Genomic DNA, 24,510 nt, shown 5'->3' with positions numbered 1-24,510 from the left:
CGCGTATTGTGACAAACAGTGTTTTTGTGCTCTGAAGATGCTGGTTATAATACCAGCAAAATATCAGCATCAAGTGAATAAATTAATTATTTACTTAGTTTCTGTGTTCTATTATACCGTTAAAATAATAAACAACTGCATGCTTAGCCAATCAGGCTAAGTATTTATATCAAACAAAGAACAAAAATTTTGCATCTAATTATATGATGTCATACCCATTATTAACATAAAATTGTAATTGAAAGTTTATTTTTCACTTAGTTAGACTTTAATGAATTTAGTTTAATTCTTTATCCAAGTGTGAGCAAACAAAGTTTGCGCCTGAAAGTATCTTCAGGACTGTGGTAAGGTAGTACAACACCAGGCAACTTGTTGCAAAGGTGGACCAAGCTACCATCACTCCTATCTCAGTATCTTCCATACTGCAAAACACATCTCCTTGCAGGTATGTATAATGTTATGCATTAAGGGAAGGACCACTACTCATACTAGTTTCGACCTTTATTGAGGTCTCTTCAGTGGGAGCCAGGCCCAGATGTGGAGATACCAGGCAGAAGCAATAGCGAGGTCATCTTTACCTATAGGAGTTGCCAAAAGGTGTGCCACCTTTTTTTTATTAAATTACTCTGGATTTAGAGAAAGATGTTGAAAGTTTATTTTTCACTTGGTTAGACTATAATGAATTTGGTTTAACCTTTTATCCAAGTGTGAGCAAACAAAGTTTGTGCCTGAAAGTATCTTCAGGACTGGGGCAAGGTAACCTTTGCAACGAGTTGCCTGGTGTTGTACTACCTTACCCCAGTCCTGAAGATACTTTCAGGCACAAACTTTGTTTGCTCACACTTGGATAAAGGATTAAACTAAATTCATTATAAAATTGTAATATTCTGTCATGCAATAAATTTGTCTTTTCTTGCTTAAACTTTATAAGTCTAAATATTTATAGTCTTAAGGAGCAAAAATATCACTATACTATGAATATTGTGATACAGCTTTGCACATCATATAGAAAAAAAAATGTACTTACTATATTTTATTTTATTACTTATTATATTTTACATGTTTATTTCAATTTCAGTACTAATTAAGATATATATAATGAAACTGCAGCTTATTCATTTATATAATACATTTCTATGTACTATACAAATTGTAATATGATCTATTATACTCCAAAGTATTCAAATATTCAAATTCAGATTTATTTGTTGATGATATATCATAAAACCATACTCTTCAGAAAAATATGAAATATGCACTTCAAAAGAATAATTAAATAAAAAATAAAAGTGAAGATTTGCTTACAATAATGACTCATCTTTAAAAAAAATCAAAAAACTGTGGTTTTCCAGACATTGTTTCTGTTACTAATATTTTTTTACTCCTCTCCTTTAAATCAGTTGTTCTGGTATTTAATAGATACCAGTCAAGATTGTAATTATATTACAAATAATTTAATGAATTTAAATTTAAAAAATAAATAAAGAGCCACCTTGATGGTTTTTGAATTATTGTTAATAGATAAGTTTGTATATGTAGTCATACCAAATATACAAATATCAGTGATATATTATGTGGATAATATCAATATAGAGGGGCAGAATTGATCATTTGCAAATGTAGTGAAAGTGGTGCTTTTCATTATAATTAATTTTGAGATGAGTTCTTGTTTTGCAAAAGTATATCCTGTTCATACAGGAAGAACTTAGGACTGTAAGGGGGGGGGTAAAAATCCATTTTAAAATTAAAATAATTATTTTAGTTATTTCTCTTATAGTCCACCAAGTAGATCTTGTACATCTTTGTACAATAGATGTCTTTTGTAAAATGCAGTCATTGCAACAAAAATGTAACAAGGGAGGTGGGGGAGAAGGGTGCTCTCTTCTTTAATTAATATAATTTGTACTGGGGTGGGCTATGCCCCCTGGCACCTACAGCCCCCCCCCCCATCCCGTGTTCCTGACTGGCAGGCGATTCTCCTAGAATTCTGACTTGAATTTTGAAGACTCGGAAAGGGGGGTCGACCCCCCCCACCCCCCGGCACCTACGGTGCCCAACCTGCGACTGGTAGGCTGGTTCTCCTTGAATTCTGATCACTCGAATTTTGAAGGCTCGACACTCAAAACATTTCAAAAAACATGACATAAAAAGGCTTATCATTTTATATATATAGTGTAGATTTTATTTGTGATATTGATTATGAAACTAAATCATACACATTGGAGATATAGAATAGTAATATTAATTCTTTAATGTGTTAATTCCCAGTGGCTATATGTTTGTCTCCCGAGTAATGCTATGGAACTGCAGAAATGTAAAGCAGTATTTCACAGAAAAACAATGCTTCAATGAATTTCCTTTTGCAATTCACATATATTTTTCTCTAGATTGTTTTTTGGTGAATTGTTTCAACTAATTCTTGTCATTTAGTTGTCATTCAACTAATTCTGTTCAGTAAGCCTTTTAGTGAATTATCTGGGAACCATTAAACTGTAATGTGATACTTATAAAATGTGCAGAAGTGTCAAGTAATGAGACTAATGAATAATAATGAATAATCAAGTAAAGCTGTGCGACTTAAAATTGACACTTGGTTTTGAATTTTTGCAAAAGTATTGCACGTGCAACTTAAAAAAAATCAGGTAGCACAGTTGTGCAGAGAAATGGACAAAGAAACTAATATACACATTATTATTTATTAGGTATTATTTCTGGGAAAATTCCAATGTTACTCCTCTTAAAAACTATTATTATTATGGCTATTTTTCCTGCTTTCGTTTAGGAGTGACCCTTTTTTTAATGTCATTGGCTTTTTACTCAAGAATTCTTAGGGCATTGCAGATGTATTTTAGAGACAAATATATGTAGCATAATAGAACAAAATTTGCACATACCTTTTCTTGGATGTAGTTGCCTGTCTTCTTTTTGTGGTGTGCATGCTTCTGCTGTTATGGTGTTCAAAGGGAAGCTGTGGAAGGTGGGGGAAATGTGTGTTGGCAATGTGGGAGAATTATGTAAAAACCGTTTTTTTTTAATATATATATATATAACATATTCTTTTTAAGGGCTTTTTTTGTAGGGTGGGAAAAATGATGAAAAAGGGGACTGAAAATAGAAACTGTTTTTTAGAGGAAGGGGAAGGATTTATGGGAAAAGGAGAGCAGGGGAGAGGGATGACGAGGTGCGAACCGTTTCGATTGTGTGGGTCATCATCTTAACTCATGGAGGAAGTGGATGCTATATCGTGTCGACTTGGTGTTTCTGCCTTTGAAGTGTTTGTGTTATCGCCTATTGGTCACAGTTGTGACTTAATTTTTATGTTGTGGAGCTTCCAACACTCGGAGATGATGTAGGATTGGTGGGCGTTGGTTGAGTTCTCATCACATTTTATGGCTATCATTTCCAATATTCTAAGCATTGTTTCGTTGTCTTGTCTGTATATTATAGCCTTGTCGATTTGTGGGGTATGCTTTTATTCAAGGGCATGAACTGCTATTTCTGTTTTTCCTGTACTTTGTATTCTATTTTTCTTTTTGATGTTGCATTTTTTTTAGTGTTTAAATGTTCTGGAATAGGGATGTTACAGTCATGTAAGTGTTCTTGTAATCTTGCCCATAAAGACCTGATGGTAGAACCTGTGTAGGTGATATCACAGTCTTTTTGGCAGGGAAATTTGTAGACTGTGTTGTGGTGTTCTAATATTTCTTTGTGTGTATGTGAGATTTAGTGGATTTTAGATTTGTCAATTTTTGGTTTGTGGTGAATGTCAGTTTGTAGTCAGTATATTTGAAAATGTATTTGTAGGCTTTTTATGTGTTCTGAATGTATGGCAGTTTGATAACTTTTTGTGTTGGGAAGTTTGTTTTGGTTATTTTGATGGGTTTTTGCTCTCCTGTTTGCATAATTCATTAGTTGTGTGGGATAATTGCAATTTTTAAAAATCTGTGTTAGTTTTTTTATTTCTGTGTTGAAATAATTATGGTTAGTTGAAAACTTGTAAGCATTTCTGAATTGTGATAGGATGACCGATTTTTTAACAGAACATGGATGGTATGAGTAGAAATGGAGGTAGTTTCCGATATGCGTGGGTTTTTGGTATATTTTCATGGCTATTTTGTTTTTGTTTTTTTATTAATGTCAAGTTTAAGAAATTGATGGATTTGTTCTGTTCGGTTTCCATGGTGAATTTTAATCTGTTGCTGTAACTATTAAAGGACGCTTGTAAGGTGGTGATGTGTGTTGGTTTTCCAATGCACAGAATATTGTCTACGTATCTGCCATAAAAGGTGATGCCGGAGGGCTGGGAAGGGTGGAGTAGGAGTGATTCTATGTGTGCTAGGAATAATCCGCTAGTTGTCCACTGATGTTTTGGCCCATAGGGAGTCTGAAAATTTGAATAAACATGTCGTTGTTGAACTTGAAGAAGTTTGCTGAGATTATTAGTGTGATCAAGTTTATAATATTATTAGGTGTTAATTTTGTACGAGAGTGTAGGGAGGTGGTCTTCTGTGAGTAGTGTGTACGATGTCTAATGTCCTGCGAATGTCCAACATTAGTGTATAATGAAGCTGCATCCAATGAAGTAAGGATGTCTTCCTAGGATAGGGTTATGTTATTTATTTCAGAACAAATTCATCAATTTCTTAAACTTGACATTAATAAAAAAAAAAAATAAAAATAGCCACAAAAATATACCACAAACCCATGCATATTGGAAACTACCTCCATTTCTTCTCATACCATCCATATTCTGAACACAAAAAGTTATCAAACTGCCATACACATACAAAGCCTACAAATACATTTTCAGACATACTGACTACAAACTGGTATTCACCACAAACCAAAAATTGACAAATCTTCTGAAATCCACTAAATCACTCACTCACTCACTCATTCATTCACTCACACACACACACACACACACACACACACACAAAGAAATATTAGAACACTACAACATAGTCTACAAATTTCCCTCCCAAAAAGATTGTGATATCACCTACATAGGTTCTACCATCAGGTCTTTATGGGCAAGACTACAAGAACACTTACCTGACTGTAACATCCTTATTCCAGAACATTTAAACACTAAAAAATGCAACATCAAAAAGAAAAATAGAATACAAAGTACAGGGAAAACAGAAATAGCAGTTCACGCCCTTGAATAAAAACATACCCCATAAATCGACAAGGCCATCATAATAGACAGACAAGACAATGAAACAATGCTCAGAATATCGGAAACAATAGCCATAAAATGTGATGAGAACTCAATCAACGTCCACAAACCCTGCATAATCTCCAAGTGTTGGAAGCTCCACAACATAAAAATTAAGTCACGACTCCGACCAATAGGCGATAACACAAACACTTCAAAGGCAGAAACACCTAGCTGACATGACATAGCATTCACTTCCTCCATGAGTTCAGACGACTACCCACACAGTCGAACTGACTGACACCCCATGAACCCTCTCCCCGGTCCCCTTTTCCCCATAAACCCTTCCTCTTCCTCTAAAAAACAGTTTCTGTTTTCAGCCCCCTTTTTCATCATTTTTTGCCGCCCTACAAAAAGAGCGTTCCGTCCACCCTTAAAAATAATATATGTATATATTATATATATAAAAAAAAAAAAAAAATGGGTTTTATCAAATTAATTCTCCCACATTGCCAACTCCTCTCCCCCAGCTTCCCTTTGAACACCATAACAGCAGAAGTATTGCAGAAAGAAGACAGGCAACTACATCCAAGAAAAGGTATGTGTGAATTTTGTTCTATTATGCTACATATATTTGTCTCTAAAATACATCTGCAATGCTCTAAGAATTCTCGAGTAAAAAGCCAATGACATCAAAAAAAAAAGGGGGGGGCACTCCTAAATGAAAGCAGGCAAAATAGCCGTAATAATAATATTATTTCGTATTCTGTTATTTAGGACTTCCATGGAGTTGTAAAACTCATTGTGGGATGTCCATATGAAATGTCTCCTCTGCAAACATAAGCAGACTGTGTTCTCTACAAAGTAAACTAACTTCATAAACTTGTACTTTTCATTTTCTATCCAAATTAAGGTTCCTAATGTGAATTTACAAAAATATGAGGCTTTTAAACAAGTTTTACTTGAACAAATGCATGCCTGAGTGCAGCTCAGGAAGGATTTTTTTTTTTTTTCAGATTTAATAAAATTCTATTAAAGAACAGACTGAATCTTCACGAGAAGATTCAGTCTGTTCTGAACATCCTTAAATTTCTGCTTGATTGAATGGATAGCATCTCTGTTTTCAAACTAACAGGTTTCAGTTTTTCTTTGGTATAGATGTTTGTGAAATTCTTTGATAGATATTTTCATTGAATACCCTGTTTAGTCTCCAGAAAAGAGTTCCTAGATTGTCTAACTCTTAATCTACCCATGGTGCTAAATGTGCAATGATTTTTATTATTTGATTGTAAATCTAAAACTAGGATTTACATAAAAAAAAAGTTTTAAATCTACTGATTTGTGCACATTTCCCAAAGAAAAATTTCATATGTAGTTTGGAAGTCAGTAGCCTAGACTTAACAAGTCTAATAAGATATTCAAGTCACTAGACAAATGTCTTGCTTAACTACTGTACTTGTAATTAATATTACTCAGTTTTGCAAAATCACATGCTACTTGTTTTTTTTTATATTTTTGTTTTTGTTTTTTTTATTTATTTATTTTGTATTCTGTGTTTTTATTAATTCTGGTTGCTGGATGCTTTCAAATTGGAACTGAAATGTAATTTCGTTTAACCAGTACTCAAATTAGAATAATATTATATATATGTGTGTGTATATATTTATATATATATATATTTATTTATTTATTGAAGCAACTATTCTCCTGAATTGATCGAGAAATGGAATAAGGTTGTTACCAAAAATACAGTTTTAAAAAATAAAGCTGATGTTCTTTCATCGAAAGCAAATCATTCTTGTACCAGTTTTTTGGCAAAATTGGATATGGTTGTATCCTTGCATTGTTAATTTTTTCCCATTGTTTAAAATTTTGAACAGAACTTAAATTATTCTTATTAATAATTTTCTTATTAAGTTATGCTATTAATGTTATAAAGTGAGATGTGGCATTCTGCTTTCTCAGCAGCTAATTTTCTTGCCTTCTGAGCAGACTTAATTCCACTTTTGATTTTCAACTGCACTTAAATTTTTTTTGAGCTTCACTTTTTCTACTGTTTGAGTAATATCTTTAAGTGGGAGAGGAATTTCAAAGTCCAGCATGAGACCATTGACCCACTTATTGAAGACCTAAAGTTGCTTGAAAAAGTTTCATGTTTGGTCTGTGGGGTAGGGCTTCCAGATTATGCGAAAAAAAAATTTTTTTTTTTTAAAAAAGTGATAAAAAATGATTAGCCTGTCGCAGTAATATAGGTTTATAAAATCTTTCATGGGAAAAATCTTTTATGAAAAATGCATATTTTTTTTTAACTTATTGTTTTGTTGTTAGCAAAGGATTTCTTTTAACATCTAGATTCAAAATAAATTCTAAAACTGATGAACAGTGGATGAGCTATACCAACCTCGCTTAACAAGCTCCATTCTAAATTGGTGAGTGTAAGGGGAGAGACATCCACCTGGTTCTCTCCCCTTAGCACCATGAATTCTTCTACATTGCTTGGAATTGTATGTTCATGTTAATTATTTTATGTTTGTGATTTAAGAGAATTCCCCCCAAGGAACTGCTGAACTATTTAATATAGAAAAATAGTGGTTTAAGGTACATGAAACGCTCGTAGATTTGTGTAAAAATTATTAATGAGTTTAACGTGAGCGTAGTTAATTTCCCTAAGAAAGATTGGGCTAATTAAGATTTTCTTTGATTAATGTGTATTGATTAATTGCTTATTATCACATCATACAGCTGTTTTGATCAAAGGGAATGAAATATGCCAATGTGATTATCAGTCAATTAACTAAGTCTTTAAGATGAGAATCTAAGAGTCATATAATGTGTGTGTGTGATGCATGGTTGATGACTAATTATGATTGTTAATGCACACCTAGAAATTTCTTGTTCTGTGTGAATAATATTTAGTGTTTGTGATATAGAATGCATTATCTGAGATTTAATTAGAAAAAAATAAGAGTTCACTAAGTATTATATTTGAGTAATTATTCAAGATCAATGAATTTCTTGTATGAATGAAGTTTTGATTTCGTGTATTGTATAGTAACTATTTGATCAGTAATTAAATTTTGTTTATTTATTAGTACATAATGGTTTGGTCTCATTTTCTTGTCTTTTGCAATGCACTGATTCAAAAAAAATAAAAATCGAACCTAAGCGGGAAACGTTGATATAAATAGTAAGTGAGAAAAGAGTCAGGACTGCAAAGCAAATTGATAACTTGGGGGTGATAAAGAGATTTTGTTGTGAAAGATTTAATAACCTACTGGAAGTACTATATTTCTTGCACCTTATCGAGGCATCGACGGCACAGTCAAAAATCTAAATAAATATTTCCATTGCTCTCGGGTAGAAGGAGTATAAAATGCAGACGGTAGGAATCTAGAGTATAAAAAGGGAATGTAAAAAAATTAAGTGACGATATATTACACTGTCGCAGCATCACCTGGATATATAAGTAAAGAAATAACACTTATAAGTGTTATTTCTTTACGGTCACTACCCAGACCGGTTGAAACCGGTCTGGGTAGTGACCTCTCCTCATAATGTAAAGCAGTACTACATCTCTTAAGAGCTGTGTTTTACATTATGAGAAGAGGTCACTACCCAGACCGGTTTCAACCTTTTTTGAGGTCTCATCAGTGAGTGGCTAGACCTAGTTAATATCAGAGTTTAAGTGAAGAAAACTTACATACTTTTGCTATACGATTGACCGAAAGGTGTGTCTCTATATCGGTCAATCGTATAGCAAAAGTATGTAAGTTTTCTTCACTTAAACTCTGATATTAACTAGGTCTAGCTACTTACTGATGAGACCTCAAAAAAAAAAAGGTTGAAACCGGTCTGGGTAGTGACCTCTCCTCATAATGTAAAACAGTACTACATCTCTTAAGAGCTGTGTTTTACATTATCAGAAAATATCAAGAACAGTGAGGAAGCTTGCTTCACCTTTGCAACGAGTTGCCGTGGTGTGGCACTACCAAGTGGTCACTTACGCTTGGATACGCTGACAGTTCGTCGGCATGAAACGTTACAGATCGTAGTGTTTGATCTTAGTTTCGCTTACTGGCTGAAAAAACAATAAGGGATTTTTATCCCCTTAACTTATATCAACCTCGCCAGAAAAAAATAGCCTTTTGGCTTTTCATCTTAGAAATAACACTTAGTTTACAACAGCACAGTGGTAAAAAACACTGACCAGGCATGCAGTCAGGAATACATATCCATACTTGAAGTAGAAAAAGCCATCAAAGGCTTGAAATGTGGAAAGGCAGCAGGAGTAGATGATATTCGACTAGAAATGCTGAGGTATAGTGGTATAAAAGTCTTACAGCAGCTGCACTGCATAGTTCAGAATGCCTGGACAGAGGGACGAATTCCCAATGATTGGAGTAGAGCTCTCATAGTGCCCATATATAGAAAGGGAAATAAAGCTGAATGTGAGAATTACAGAAGTATTTCCCTACTGAGTGTTCCTGGTAAGATATATGCAAGTATACTTGAGAAACAGTTCAGAAGAATTGTGGAAGAAAAGCTTGGTGAAGAACAAGCTGGATTCAGGTCAAATAGAGGCTGTCAGGATCAGATCTTCACTTTACGACAAATAGTGGAGAAATCATGGGAATATAACAAAGATCTGTATTTAAGATTTGGAAAAAGCATGAGACAAGGTGCCAAGAGAAAAGCTATTCAATACGCTACAGTTATATGGTGTCAATGGGGCATTATATCAAGCAATTCTTAGTCTTTATTTGAGCTGTAAGTCAGCAGTTAGAATTGAAGGAAGTACAGGAAGATGGTTTAATGTTAAATCTGGTGTGAGACAAGGATGTACATTATCCCCTCTGTTATTCATTATCTATATGGATCACATTATGAAGGAAAGTGGTATTAAGCATTATATCAAAATTGGAGATATTAATGTCAGCTCTTTGCTTTATGCGGATGATGTTATACTTCTGAATAAATCCGCTACAAGTCTGCAAGATTCTCTGACTAAATTGAATAGCTGTTGTAATAGATATGGTATGAAGGTCAGCAATAAAAAGACAAAGACAATGAAAATAGGCAGAACCATTGAAAATGTCAACTGTGTTGTGAATGGAGAACCTGTGGAACAAGTAAAACATTTCAGCTACTTAGGCACAATTTTTAGTGATGATGGCAAATTAAATATAGAAATAGACAACAGAATCAACAAAGCTAGTATGGTAGGAAGTCAATTGAATAAATTCATATGGAGTAAGAGAGAAATTAGTTGGAACACTAAATTAGCTGTATACAAGACAGTGTTCAAACCAGTTTTAACTTATGGATCTGAGAGCTGGATCAGAAGTAAAACACTTGACCAAAGACTAGAGACTACAGATATGAGAGTCCTGAGAAAGATTAGAGGCATGAACAGATGGCATCAATGGCAATATCATATTAAAAAGAAGGATATTAGGAAAGAACTTGACATTATCAGCATCCAGGAATGCGTTAGCAGAGCTAATCTCAGGTGGTATGGTCACTTAAACAGAATGGGTGAGGAAAGATTAGCAAAACAAGTGTTCTCTGTCAGGTGGGCAGGAAAACGACCCAGAGGAGGACCAAGATATGGGTGGATCGATACGGTACATAGTGCCTTAGACGATAGAAATATAAGATCTCATAATGTTGGAGTCTTGGACTGATTTGGAGGAAAATTGTAGATAGGAAGTTAGTAATGATGTAAATTTTTCATGTAGTACTATCATATCCTGTACACCCCTTGAGGGTACATGGCAGGAATTTGATGAATATGAAACAATTATGAAATCTTTGCAAAGGTCATAAAGGTTTGTTAAGAGCCATTTATATTTCAAAATAAAAGTTTATTTTTTAGAACTTCACCATGCATAATGTGCTGTGGTGAAGATCACAGCAAATTATGCGTGGTGAACAACTTTAGACTTTTGCTGGCCTGGTTGGCTGAGTGGTTAGTGTATCTGCTCTCCAGCCAAAAGGCTGCGGGTTTGAATCCCACCATGGGCATGGATGTTTGTGATTGTCTGTGAAAATACTAGTAGTGGTGATCGGCGATAGATTGCATTGGTGTAGATGAAGGTAGTTGTGATTGGTGGAGACGGAGAGTTGTAGAGTAGATGCCCTCTCTCGATGAGTCTTTGGATTCCCTGGAGGAGTTAAGTAATAATAAGTACTGCATTATAACGCGGTACTTATGCAACGCAGTTCCGATATAATGCGGTCTACAATTGTAAATTTTGTTTAACGTGGTACTTATACAATGCGGTTTCGATATAACACGGTCTACAAATTGTAGAAACCCTTTATCTTTTCATACATTTTTCAGCACGAGACTTAAAAATCAAATTTTATCTTCGTTAAATTTGTATCTGCCCATGTCGCACATGTAGTTAGAAGTATCGAATTCATATTAGGGGAAATACCCTTTAGCACACATGTACCTCAATTGTTTACCGTATAAAGTGTTTATTGTTGAAAATTGTCTTCGTTTGCAGCCAGGAAAGTGCATTAAAAATCATAAGTGTGTTAATCTCAAGCTGAGCACTTTATTTTCTGGTGAGTTGCATACAATATGTAATGCTTTTTTATGTAAAAAAATTATTTTTATAGTAATGGGCACTTAGAGGGCTTTTGATGTATGGTTGAAAACGAAATTAGTGAATTAATTGATGGAGAAATAGATTTAAATTAAGAGGAACTGGTACAGTTAATAGATGCCTTCGAACCAAATGGCGAAGATTCTGATTGTGATGAATCCCTTAAGGAATTCAGTTTAAAGAAATTAGCAGAAAGATTGGACTTGTCAAGAAAGTTAGGAAGTTATTTTACAGATGATGATTCCTCAGTGGAATGCTCCGGAAAATTCACGAGACAATTGGATATTTGTTTAACTCCATGTTATGAACTTAACAAAAAATTGCAGCATACTGGTAAGCAAGGTCTTATTACTGATTTCTTGATAACTAAACCAGCCAAAAGTATGCAATGAGAATTATACAAATGATGTCCAAGAGATTTCAAGTGATGACAACTTCCGGCGACTCGTTAAATAAAGAACATATATGAAATGTTCATTTTGAAGAGAGTGATGACGATTAAAATTTGCACTTTATTTTATTATTATTATTATGTGACACCTCCAGGGAGTCCAAAGACTCATTAAGGGAGAGTGTGCCAACAGCATCAAAAGATTGATTCCCTTCCAACTACTAACTGGACTCAATTAACTTTTTGCGTGCGCCAGTAGTAGGAGACTCTACCAGTCGACCAACCTTTGCCAGCAAAGGTTGGTCGATTGGTAGAGTATTATTTTGCCTAAACCATTCATGCATTATGTGCAATGAAGTTTATGTGCAATTTGTAATTTTATAAGTTTATACTATGTATTTGTTTCATAGTTTATATGTTTTCTAAACTTACATGAATTACCTGAATTAAATAAAATATGTTTTGTTGAGTATGTCATGTTTATATAATTTAAAAAAAAAACGATTTCGGAACATAACCCTACTGTTTCTATGTGATCTAAGTCTCGCATAACCCTCCATTTCTATGGAACCTAATATCTGCATTATATGAGAGTTGCCTTGTTATTTTTGAAAACTTGTAGATTCAGATCTGATCCTGACTCATGAAAACAAATTAGATCATGATTTGATTTCTTTTCATGCCTCGGCCAAATCAATTTTTTTTTTTAACTTTGCTAATGAGACTCAAAGGTTTGGATCTTGTTTCAAAAGTTAATTTTTTTCTTAAATACTGTTTGTATAGTTGACTCTACAATGTGCTGTAAAACTTGCTCAGTCTTCCATATTTTCTTTTCAATATAATATTAATTTTTATCATCAGTTTCCTGATATATGTCCTCAAGGGACATTTGGGCTACATGATTACTGTATATGTCGGCGTATAAGATGACTGACATATAAGACAAGGTCTAAATTTTAGGTTTTAAGCTTATGTCGGTTGTATAAGACAACCAGAATTTCTTCTTTCGTGTTATGTTATTGTTATTTATATCGTTAGTTATTGTTGTTATATCCGTTATTTTTATATCTATGCTTATCGTTATTTTTTTGCATAGCGTAGATTTAGTATTTACGCGAATTACCCTAATTAAAGGTGATTAGCCTCAATTTTAATTAATTATTAATTTACATTTTTTTAAAATTTTAAGATTATTAAAATTATCATTTAAAATCATGGAACCAGCAGCAAAATGAAGAAAGTATGAAACTCGATTTAAAATAAGGGTAATTGAAATGGCTAAGCAAACTAATAACTGTGCTGCTGCAGGAAAGTTTGACATAATCGAGAAGATAGTAAGAGAATGGAGGAAGAAAGAAGGTATTTTAAAAAAATTGCCAAAGAAAAAATATGTGATGAGAACGGGGATCACCTGATGGCTGCAACAGGAAAATCGCGTTGCAGAATGGGTATTCGAATAAAGGCAGAATGGTTATCTTGTTACAAGAAATATGATTAGAGCATATGCACTAAAATGGTCAAGATTGAATCCCGATGCATTAAAATGGTCAAGATTTAAAATCATGGAACCAGCAGCAAAATGAAGAAAGTATGAAACTCGATTTAAAATAAGGGTAATTGAAATGGCTAAGCAAACTAATAACTGTGCTGCTGCAGGAAAGTTTGACATAATCGAGAAGATAGTAAGAGAATGGAGGAAGAAAGAAGGTATTTTAAAAAAATTGCCAAAGAAAAAATATGTGATGAGAACGGGGATCACCTGATGGCTGCAACAGGAAAATCGCGTTGCAGAATGGGTATTCGAATAAAGGCAGAATGGTTATCTTGTTACAAGAAATATGATTAGAGCATATGCACTAAAATGGTCAAGATTGAATCCCGATGAAAGTATAGAATTTCAAGCTACTTCAGGATGGTGTAATCGTTTTATGAACAGACAAAATCTGGTAATACAACAAAAAACGAAAATTGCTCAAAAACTTATTTGTTTTTTAACCACCTCACCAGCCGTTATGCATCAAATATGCATCCTCATATGCTTCGTATCCATCATGTATTACAATTTTAATATGCACTTCACATCCATGCTAACTTTGACGTCTATAGATGTCTTGGCTGGTAGCGTGGTTAAGACTTACATCTATTGTAATATTTTAAATAAATTTACATAACAAAAAATTAATCTGATTTGTTTATAAACACTGCCTATTTTCTTATATAACAATATATTGAACATTGTTATATAAGAACTATCTAAATGTTCATCCAAGAAATTAAGCTTCCCTTTTTATACTCACCGTATAAGATGATCCATGATTTCGAGGAATTTTCTGTAGTATTTGAGGCATCTTATATGCCGACATATACCGTAAGTTTGCATTATTATTAATCTCTTATGAAAAATTATCCTCCAAATCAATCTGTTTTTGGCACTCCAATATTGTCATATTTAACAATTTGTTCTAAAGCACTTCTGACTGAATTAATCCACCTAGACCTTTGTCTTCCTCTGGGTCTTTTTCCAGCTATCAAATACCTATTTTGCTAACCTTTTTTTTCCATTCTGTTTAATTGACCATACTGAGATTAGTTCTGCTCATGTTCTTGAATGCAAATATAGAGTTTATTCATAGTGTCTTCATTTTTAATGTGTTCTGGTACTTCTCAGTACTATATTTTGACCACTTTATATGTTTTAATTCCTCTGTATAATCTTGTGACCTAAACTGGTGTGAATATATCACTATCAACAATAACACAAACAATAAGAATTTTCTTATTTTTTGCATCTTCATGTGAATTTGTTCTCATTTTTATGTTGAAAGATGGTTTAATGACTCCTAGTCCTGAGCAGACATCCAACAGCACCTGCCATCATTATTAGCATTGCTCTTGTTTAAAAAATTTTTCCAAACCATTTCAGTATGCTCGGTATTCGTTTTCTACCCTGCTATTTAGATCTCCAGCAAGAACTAGCTTTTCTGTTTACATTATGTCAGCTGCCTTTTCCAAGGCTTGAAAAGTTTCTCCCACTCTTCTTCTTTAGTAGAACTTTCTGTGGGACCATAAGCACAAATAAGTTTCATTGTCCAATTCCACATTTTAAAATTTGCCCTCATAACCCTACTTGAAATTATCTGCCAATCAAGAATTCTTTCTTTGTGTTTGGTGTCGAATGCTATCACTACTCCTTCCTTTCTCTGATCACTGTTACTTGAATATAACATCCTGTATTTATTATTTAGAAGGATTTGACCTGTTTTTATCCTGCTTCTTATGAGTAACACCAATTATATTCATGTGATATTTCTAGTTCTTCTGCTAGATCTTCTTTCCTATTGATATTTCTCATGTTGATGGCGCCTGTTCTGACTTCTGCCTAGTGTTGAGTTTGTTGACTTTTACTTTACTTTTAGCTGACTTTTACTAGTCGCCCTAGTTCCCCAGTGAAAATAGTGGAGCATTGTTTAGCCAGTGCCTCAGCTGGCATAAAATCTCATCATATTTTACCATCATGTTTGTCTAGTTTGATCACCTTGATGACAAATGGCTTCTATGACTATCAATAATTACTGAAAATGCTAATGATGAATAAATGCTTGAGTTAATATAATTATTAAATATTGACCAATGCTTAGAACAGCTTTTAGTATTAAAGAACTATTTGTTTGTTCTGGCTGAAAAGTGTTAGTTCGCTGCCACAGTAGCATATTGTGAGCTGTTGTTGTTGAAATTGAAAGCCATTAACTGATGAAATTCTTTATCATCAGTTAATGGCTTTTGCTCAGGTTATGATATCCGGACATAAGAACATAAGATAGTTGAATATATAGAACTGGTAATGGAAATTCAGCACAGTGATGAAATTTGTCAAGTGATAAATAATTTTTGTTGAACTGATGTTTCTATGTGAATTGGTATTTATTGGTATTTACTAGATATATTTTTATTCTTGTTTTTATCTATCAGTGTGATTACTTATTAATTATTTATTTTAATAGCAATTAGTTGCTTGTGCAAAGCCAGTCATAATGTTGCAATTTTTACAGAACAGACATACAGACATAGCCTGTGCTCGCATGATCAGTCTCTCTCTCCCCCCCCATTGGGGATTTCAACATATGCCTACATTTTTGTCCCAAGAGAAAGGTCTTTGACTGGCATGATTAATTTATTATGGATTTGAGGATGTTTGTACCATCTCCATTTAGCATAAGGTTGACCATTTCACACTGTTATGTTTTCAAGTTATGTACTGCCATCATTAATTTTGACTGGTTAAGCTAACTTTATTGTTAGCATTTAGTATGTGCCAAAATTCCAAATTCTGGAATTTGTTAAATGATCAACTTTTTTCCTCCCCTATTTTGCTCAAAATCAGTTAAGATTTTGGAATTAATATTATTATTTTTTCATGAAGAACACCTATGAAATATTGCAACTATAGCATATCATTATTCTTACTCTTAGAGTATGATCAAACATAATCTTAGAGTAAAGATCAAACAGAATTTTTTCAAGCCACTTCTAATCTCCAGTAAGCAGAGCAGTGGTCTCACAGCAGGTAATGAAATTCATCTGTTGCCTAAAGCCATTCACAGACATGTATACATGTCAGGGATTTTAATCTGCAGCCTGTTGGTTGGAGAATTTGGTACCTTTTCTACATGGGCAACCAGACCAGCAAATTATCAGGTTTATAAGGTATAGCAAACTGAGTTTAACTGGTCTATAAACCAAGTTCCGTTAAATGCATCAGTGTCTAATTCTATTGACTTTCATCATGTTATCTTATTTATTAATTTATGTAATTTTTCATTATATAGTTTTATTTTATCGGTATGGGCAGAAAAAGAAGGTAGAGATTTTGAGGAAGCTAGCTACAAAATACTTGATTTTTCTCTTGAACAGCCTTAGTATACCTTGGTGAACCCAGGATTAGTTAAAGGTTGAGAATTTAAAGTGAAATGTGGAATAAATGTTTCCATCTCATTCCATTCTATAAGAATTATTTCAGTGATGTGTTAAATGTAAACATTTGAATCAGAAGATACTTTCAAGGATATGGAGCATAGAAATCATGAAGGTCATCTCTTTACATGGCAATGTTTAACACATTGACTGCCAACTACGAGTTATTTCGCAGTTGCTGGACTTGCCTTTTTCGTGCAGCTGCGAGTATATATACGTAGTATAACTAAGCATAACTAAGAATAGTTGGCTTCTGGGAAGAGAACAAAAAATCAACACTGGCATACATGAACAGAAAATTTATTCATTGGTCATTTATTCATATATTTATTGGTCTTTTCTTATCCATATTGTGGGGTTATAAATATATATTATAATAATAATTATAAAACAAAATACTCAAGAAAGAAGTAAATGTAACATACTTGACTAAGTTTGATTCACTACTGACGAATTTACAAACATATCACTAGCTCTGCTTTAGCGAAACAACGACAAATTGAAGCGTGTCTGAGTACGAATTAACTCGTAGTTGCTACTGCGAAGAACTTTCTGTTACATATGTCAACTACGAGATAACTTGTGAGACCTTTTTTTCCAAAAAAACACATTCTGTATGTTTTTTTTTTGGTGATTGTTATGCATTATAATTAGGGTTTTGAATAATATGATATGATTAAATCAAATTGCTTCTGAGACATGAATCCTGAAAACTGCCGTGGCAGTCAACGTGTTAAACTTTAACTTGTAAGGATCAATCAAACTGTTAACTTGTAAGTATAGATTGCCATACTAAGCAAAATTTCAAAGCTGGAAAATTGCAGCTAAAAATCAAAGGTGGAACTTGAGTCCTATTGAGTAGGTTGATTAATAAGAAGCCAGATCTTATGTAATTTGCAATATTTGCTTGAACAAAAAATTTCTCTTGTATCATTCTCTGAACTGTTATTTAAATTTTAACTTAATGCAGAATGCAAAAGACATAAATTCGAATGTGGACAGTGACCAAAATTGTAATACTTCTTACCTGTCAGTTAAAGGTAAGCCAAAAGTTATGAATTTCAAATATTTTCTTTTTATTTTGAATAGAGTAAAAAAAAAAAAAAGTGAAGCTTACTTCATAGTCATCTCTCACTATAGCAAAGAACAGCTATAACAAATTCGCTCATTGTAACAAACTACTGAAAAGTCCAACTAAGATCCCATAGGTGCAGTGCTATGCTAAAAGAAATTCACTATAACAAACTATTCATGTGGTTCTTACGAGTTTTGCTGTAGTGAGAGTCAACTGTACTAAAACTTTAGTTGAATGTTTTTTACTGGTTTTTATTAATTATCCTATTTTCTTCTAAGGTGTACCACAAAACTTGCATTTAGGAAGTGAGAAAAATGTAGCAGAATTTCAGCAGATCCCAGATTGGATGTGGTATCCATATTTACAGCTTGAAAGTAAGTATCCCTAAGTATCTGTTTTAGAATGTAGAAACTGAAAACTGGTTAGACCAAAAGTTTTATAGAATGAATATTAATTGAGAACAACATTTTTTTTTATTCCATATCTCCTAGATATTTGGTCAAATCTGTGTACAGTAATCTAGGTAAAGTGTAATTAGTGACATCCTTACATCGTACTCTATTTGTCATGTCTTTCTCAGTATGGCAGCAGTCCTCTGGGTTAGTTTCACAGGTGTTGCAGCATATTCCTTAAAACTTGTTTATCCATCATTATCCTCAGATCTCTCATCATTGTAATTCCAATACAGCACATTGCATTCCATTCCCTAAACTGAAATTCTCACTCATTAGCCAACTGAACCAGCCTATTCAAATTTGTTTTTTTTTAATATCAGCTTGCACAGGTTTCACCTATTATGAATTAGTGCCTTATGTAGGCAATTCATTAGTTGATTAGAGAAATCTGCTCCTACTTCAAGACTGGGAGGTTGTATACACTGGATATGGAGGATAAAGGATTTCAAAGGATAAAGATATAGGGAATGAATGAATGAAGCAGATGAGAAGTTGTCACTGTGATTCCAGAGCTGAACGGTATATAGATGTAAAGCAGCTGCCCATGTTGGTACATGATTAAAGGGAAGTGAAGGAATAGTGATAGCCAGTTCAGCGGAGCATCATCCATGGAAATACCTATAGAAAAGACAATACAGAAACAAAGCATCTATGAAAAAGTGATTTGAAATAGTCAATGAGAAAGGGAGAGAGAGAGTGGTCATCTGTTAAGTGAAATAGCTCTTCTGGGTACATTAAAGCATTTTGAGAATGGTTTCTGGTGTGTGTGTGTGTGTAGTCTTCCCCTCCCCCCACTCCAAAAAATACCAAATGTGAGAATCGTATTACATGGTTGGATGGATTTGGGAATGAATTCAGCAGAAGAGAAGTGTAATTTTTGGATGAAAAGAATACGTTTTGGAGGCTGTGGACATAATGTGTTTATGTCAGGATAAGCTAGATGTTGAAAGTGAGCCCAAGAAGGGAAAACTGTTCCTGGTTGGTGAGCAGAGTGCTACAAAAGTGAGGCATGACCTTTCTTCCAGGAAACAAAATGCAATAGTAAGATTATGTTTTGTAAGATAAAATTCACTAAATTATCTTCACTCCTGCTTGAGAATGGCCAGAAGATCAATGTTTAATAGATTATCTTAGCTTGAGTCATCTGAGTACTACATGGTTTGTGAATGCCAAAGAGGAATGAAATGCACTGTCATTAGTGAAGTTATCGGTAGAATTGTATAGGAGAAAGGGTGTAGGTGAAAGCATGGAGCCTTGAGGTTCTAAGGAACCATCCACCATGATACTCAATAAATGACCAGAGAGGAAGTTGGCACTCCACTCACAGAGGGTAAAAGGGAAATATAAGATGGCAGCTTGAAAAAAAGGCCATGATTCTAAATGCCTTGGAAATATCAAGAACAGCTATATGAGATTCTCCAGATCTTTCCCTTGCCTGTGTCCAAATAAATGGCCAAAGTTGGTAAGGTTAGTGAGCAGATCTACTGTAGAACAGGAATGACGAAATCCATATTGGTGATCATTAATTAACCAATTGGGCTTTAGGTAGATGGTTGATGACTTTCTCTATCACATTTGAAAGTATTGAGGAAAGGGCAACTGGATGATTGTTTGATGGCTGACTTTTATCTCCTAGTTTGGATAAAAGCTTGCTTCTATGCTGTTGGATAGATGCTAGATGAGTAGGACACTTCATAAAGGCCATACAGGATAAGTGTTAGTTCTGAAGCACAAGCTCGTAGTATAATCACAGGGATATGACCATCTGGGTTGAGAGAGATATTAGTATCAAGGCTGCTGAGTATTTTTCTGATGTCCTTCTGACAAACTATCAAGGAGGCATGCTGAAGGTGGTTTATAGAAGGAGGAGGGGATTTGCTTTGGTTGTCTGAATAAGAGTTGGAAGAGACAACTGATGCCAAGAGATCAGTCTTATATTTTGCAAGTGTTGGTATTGTTCCATCTAGTTGACAGAAAGAGAGAGGTGGAAACATAGTAGTGCAAAAGTTTGGTCTAATAGCCTTTGCACCAAACCAGAAGCCTTGACTGCCATTTGAGTAGGTAACTAGCTTAATGCATCTGGCCCTAACAAAGTCTGCCTTTAGGTTTGCTGATGATTTTTTTTTTTTTTTTTGCAGTGGATACGGAGCTGTAGTGTGAGCTGAGTAAGAGGCAGCACTTTTAAGCTTGAGCTACTGAGTGTATTCTGCATTTTTAGCTTAGACTGATTTGGCACATTTGTTGAAAAATGAAGACTTGGATTAGGGTCAGTGATTTTGAGTGGAATGTGGAATAAAGGTACTCATCCACAAGAATAATTTCAGTTATTAGATAGATCGCAGCTATGTGCTTGAATTGGGAGGGTGGAAGCAATAATCAGACCATGGAAAAGAGTCATGAAAATCCAAAGCTGATATGTTTGCTATCAGTCATGTTATAACACAAATTGTTCATAATCCCTATCACCATGTTAATTAGGATGACTTTTGGGATTTTTATGACTAACACATTTGTAATGCCATAGGATATGAGGCTGAGATTGGCTGGGAGGACAAACTGTCCCCCCTTTGTTTCTGAAAAAAGAAACAAAGGCCAAGTTATGGTCAGAGTTGCCAAGAGGAGAGCTAGTGGCATATCTGTGAGAAATGGGGAGCTATTTAAGAAAAGGTCTAGGAAGAATGATGGGATTATCTGAAATTCTGGTAGGCAGGTATGTAACAATTTGTATTATAACATGACTGATAGCAAACACATCGACTTATATTCTGGCTTGGTCTGTGAAGTTAGTGAATGGAAGCCAGGCAGAATTATGGATGAAATCTCCAAGAAAAATTACCTCACTGTTTGGGTGATACTGTATCAACTTTCAGAGATATATAATCAAATTACTTAATATTAACATTAGCATTAGTTAGGGCTCGACAAACTCACTCCTTTCCAGTGAGTAGATTTTGCTAGGTGGTAAGTAGCAACAGACTGGACCAAGTCCATTTAATAAAAGAAAATTAACTTTCTAAACAAAATCTTTTTTAAGGAAAGATGCTACACAGATATAGCACCATTAATCACTTGATGGAACTTCTATTGACTTACTGGACATATCATTAAAAAATGGGAAGATCTTAGGCAAGTACATTTTTTTCATGGTGAGCAAGGTTCTACATGATTTGTCGACTCCTGGCATTAGGTGAACTGTAAAAGCAGCAAGCGAAGGCAACAAAATCTTCTACCAAAGCAGATCCTATGAAGGAGATTCCAGTCTGATAACCTTTGGCATGAAATATCAGACCTAACAAAAGTGAACGTTCTGCCCTCTTATTGAAGAGCAGAATCGTTCAGATCTTCATCTTCTGCCTTAGGTCTTGTTCCTGTTGTGATAATGTTTATTGCAATCCATCTTTATGCTGTTGTCATGTTTTCAACTGACTTTCTAGTACCATTTCTGTTTTTCTATTCCTCTAATTATCTTTTCTTTTGTATTCTGTTTGCATGCTTTTATGATTCCTTTTTCCTGTTTGTTATCCATTCATTTACTAGTTGTAAAAAAAAAAAAAAAAAAAAAAAAAAAAAAAAAGCACACTTTTTATTTATTTATTTATTTATTTTTTTAATTTCTGATATATAAAATTTTGTTTCTCCAACAATCCAACAATTTCCTCAATTGTTTTCATTTCTGTAGTAGTGTTTAACTGTTTCAGCTCAGATGCATCAGTTAAAATTGGTCTTATTATACTTTTGTTTTGAAATACTTATCTTTGAACAGTTTAAACTTTTATATTTTCCATATTTTTCAGTTTAAACATCCAGAAATCTTGTTTGCTTTAAACATTTGCCCTTTTATGTCATTTTCTGTTATTCCTTCTGAGTTAATATGAATTTTTACTGTTTAAAATTCATCACTTGTTCATTATTTTTCTGTTTATTCCTAGTTTATGTCTTCTAAACATAATGTTTAGGTTTTTTTTTTCTATGATATTATGCTTTTGGCATATCTGTGTGAAACGAACTATTTCTCTTTGTAAATTATCTTTTGTCTACCACTATTACTACATTATCTGTTTAGTAGATTATATTTACTCTATTGGTATCAGTTTTTTTCTCTCTCCATATCTTTGTTGAAAATCAAACAATCAGTGACAGCACAGTGGTAAAAAACATTCAACAGGCATGCAATCAGGAATACATATCCATCCATACTTGAAGTAGGAAAAAACATCAAAAGCCTGAAATCTGGAAAGGCAGCTGGAGTAGATGATATTCAACCAGAAATGCTCAAGTATGGAGATATTAAAGTCTTGCAGTGGCTGCACTGCATAATTCAGAAGGGCTGGACAGAGGGACGAATTCCAGATGATTGGAGTAGAGCTCTCAGTACCCATATATAAAAATGGAAATAAAACTGAATGTGAGAATTACAGAAGTATTTCCCTACTGAGTGTTCCTGGTAAAATTTATGCAAGTATACTTGAGAAATGGTTGAGAATAGTGTTTCCAAATTCCCGACATTTTGTAACCTTCAGGAATCGAGAACGGAAAATCATATTTCCTGAGAATTCTCGAGAATTCCAGAAATAATCTTTTTTATTTAATTTTCATTGATCATCTGTAATAATGGCTATAACAGTAAATGTTAATAAACAGAAGAGCCGTAGAGAAGGTGGGGCAACCAGGGTTCATGGCCCCGGCGCAGTCTTTCAGAGGTTTCAAGACACTCCTATATGTAAAAGGTTGAAGCAAAAATGAGTAAATGAAATTTCCTAAATGGAGGTCAACCGGTATTTCATGACTAGTGCATCTCTTGCCCTGAGCGCTAAACAGGGGTCACTACGGTATTATTTTGGCTAGGTTTCTGTTATATTTCAGGTTTTCTCAAAATATAAACAATGTAATTAATGCAAACTTTATTTAACCAAACCTTATAGTATACAGTGAGTTTTTACATATATCACACAATCTATTAACATTCCCAATCTCATTTAAATATTTTATTTATTAAATTAAACATTAATATAAAACAAATGCAAATATTATTTGTTTGAAAATTAAAAAATACTTCAAATAGTTTTTATTTGTCATTTTTAAAATGAAACTAAGAAACATAGAGCATTAATTGCCCGATCAGACAATCGTGATCTTCGCTTTGTAACAGATATACTTGATGTGGAAAAATTTCTTTCATTTTCTTTAGACGTTGGTTGAATTGTTAAGAGTTCGTCTAAAAGCATCTTCGAGTTGGGAGTGAGAGAATGCGTTGCTTCATATAAGCTCATTTCCTTCCTTAGAGAAGCAAATATTTTGTCTGCATGCATGGGGCTAGGTTTTGATGTCAAAATTGATATTGCTTTAGTCAAATCACTCTTCAGATCAGATTCTGATTTAATGTCAGAACTCTCTGTAAGGACATCCTTTATTTCTTGTATTGGAACTTCTTCTGATGTAAATGTTCCTTTAAAAAGTCTTTCCATTAATGACTTTGCCAATCATGCAATTTCATTCTTACTTGACATGGCAAAAAATTCATCCTCTTCCATCTCACATAAACAACTAACATTGCTCAAGTACTTTGTGAGAGACACAAGATCTCTATTGCTACGTTTAACCAATTCAAATTTTATTTCCTTTAACACATTCGCTGCCAACTACAAGTATACTCGTAGTTCGTATATGAGCTACACAAGCCAGCTACGAGTATACTGGTATGACGCTTACTGCCAGCAACGAGATTACCATACTGGCCTTGAAGAAGTGAAAATGCTTGGCTTGTGGAGCTGGCAGCAAAACTGTGTATAGTCATAGATGGTATATGCTCTGCACAAGCCAACTACGAGTATACTCGTATGATG

At 33.9% G+C, this 24,510-nt stretch overlaps 1 protein-coding gene across 2 annotated transcripts in view; it reads left to right on the top strand.

Moving 5' to 3' along the window:
* The window catches only part of LOC150097352 (uncharacterized), a 117,470-nt gene that overhangs the window by 52,914 nt on the left and 40,046 nt on the right, over positions 1 to 24,510 (top strand). For both annotated transcript variants that reach the window (XM_090407424.1, XM_090407426.1), the window contains 3 exons: positions 6,858 to 6,993; positions 18,108 to 18,177; positions 18,491 to 18,586. In XM_090407424.1, the coding sequence (XP_090263550.1) occupies positions 6,858 to 6,993; positions 18,108 to 18,177; positions 18,491 to 18,586 (302 nt within the window). The remainder of the gene's footprint in view (positions 1 to 6,857; positions 6,994 to 18,107; positions 18,178 to 18,490; positions 18,587 to 24,510) is intronic.

Source organism: Typopeltis vanoorti, chromosome 17, assembly GCF_054136105.1.
Source record: "Typopeltis vanoorti isolate ZY-2024b chromosome 17, IOZ_Tvanoo_1.0, whole genome shotgun sequence".
Taxonomy (NCBI): Eukaryota; Metazoa; Arthropoda; class Arachnida; order Uropygi; family Thelyphonidae; genus Typopeltis; species Typopeltis vanoorti.
This window is presented reverse-complemented; position numbering and strand designations above follow the sequence as displayed.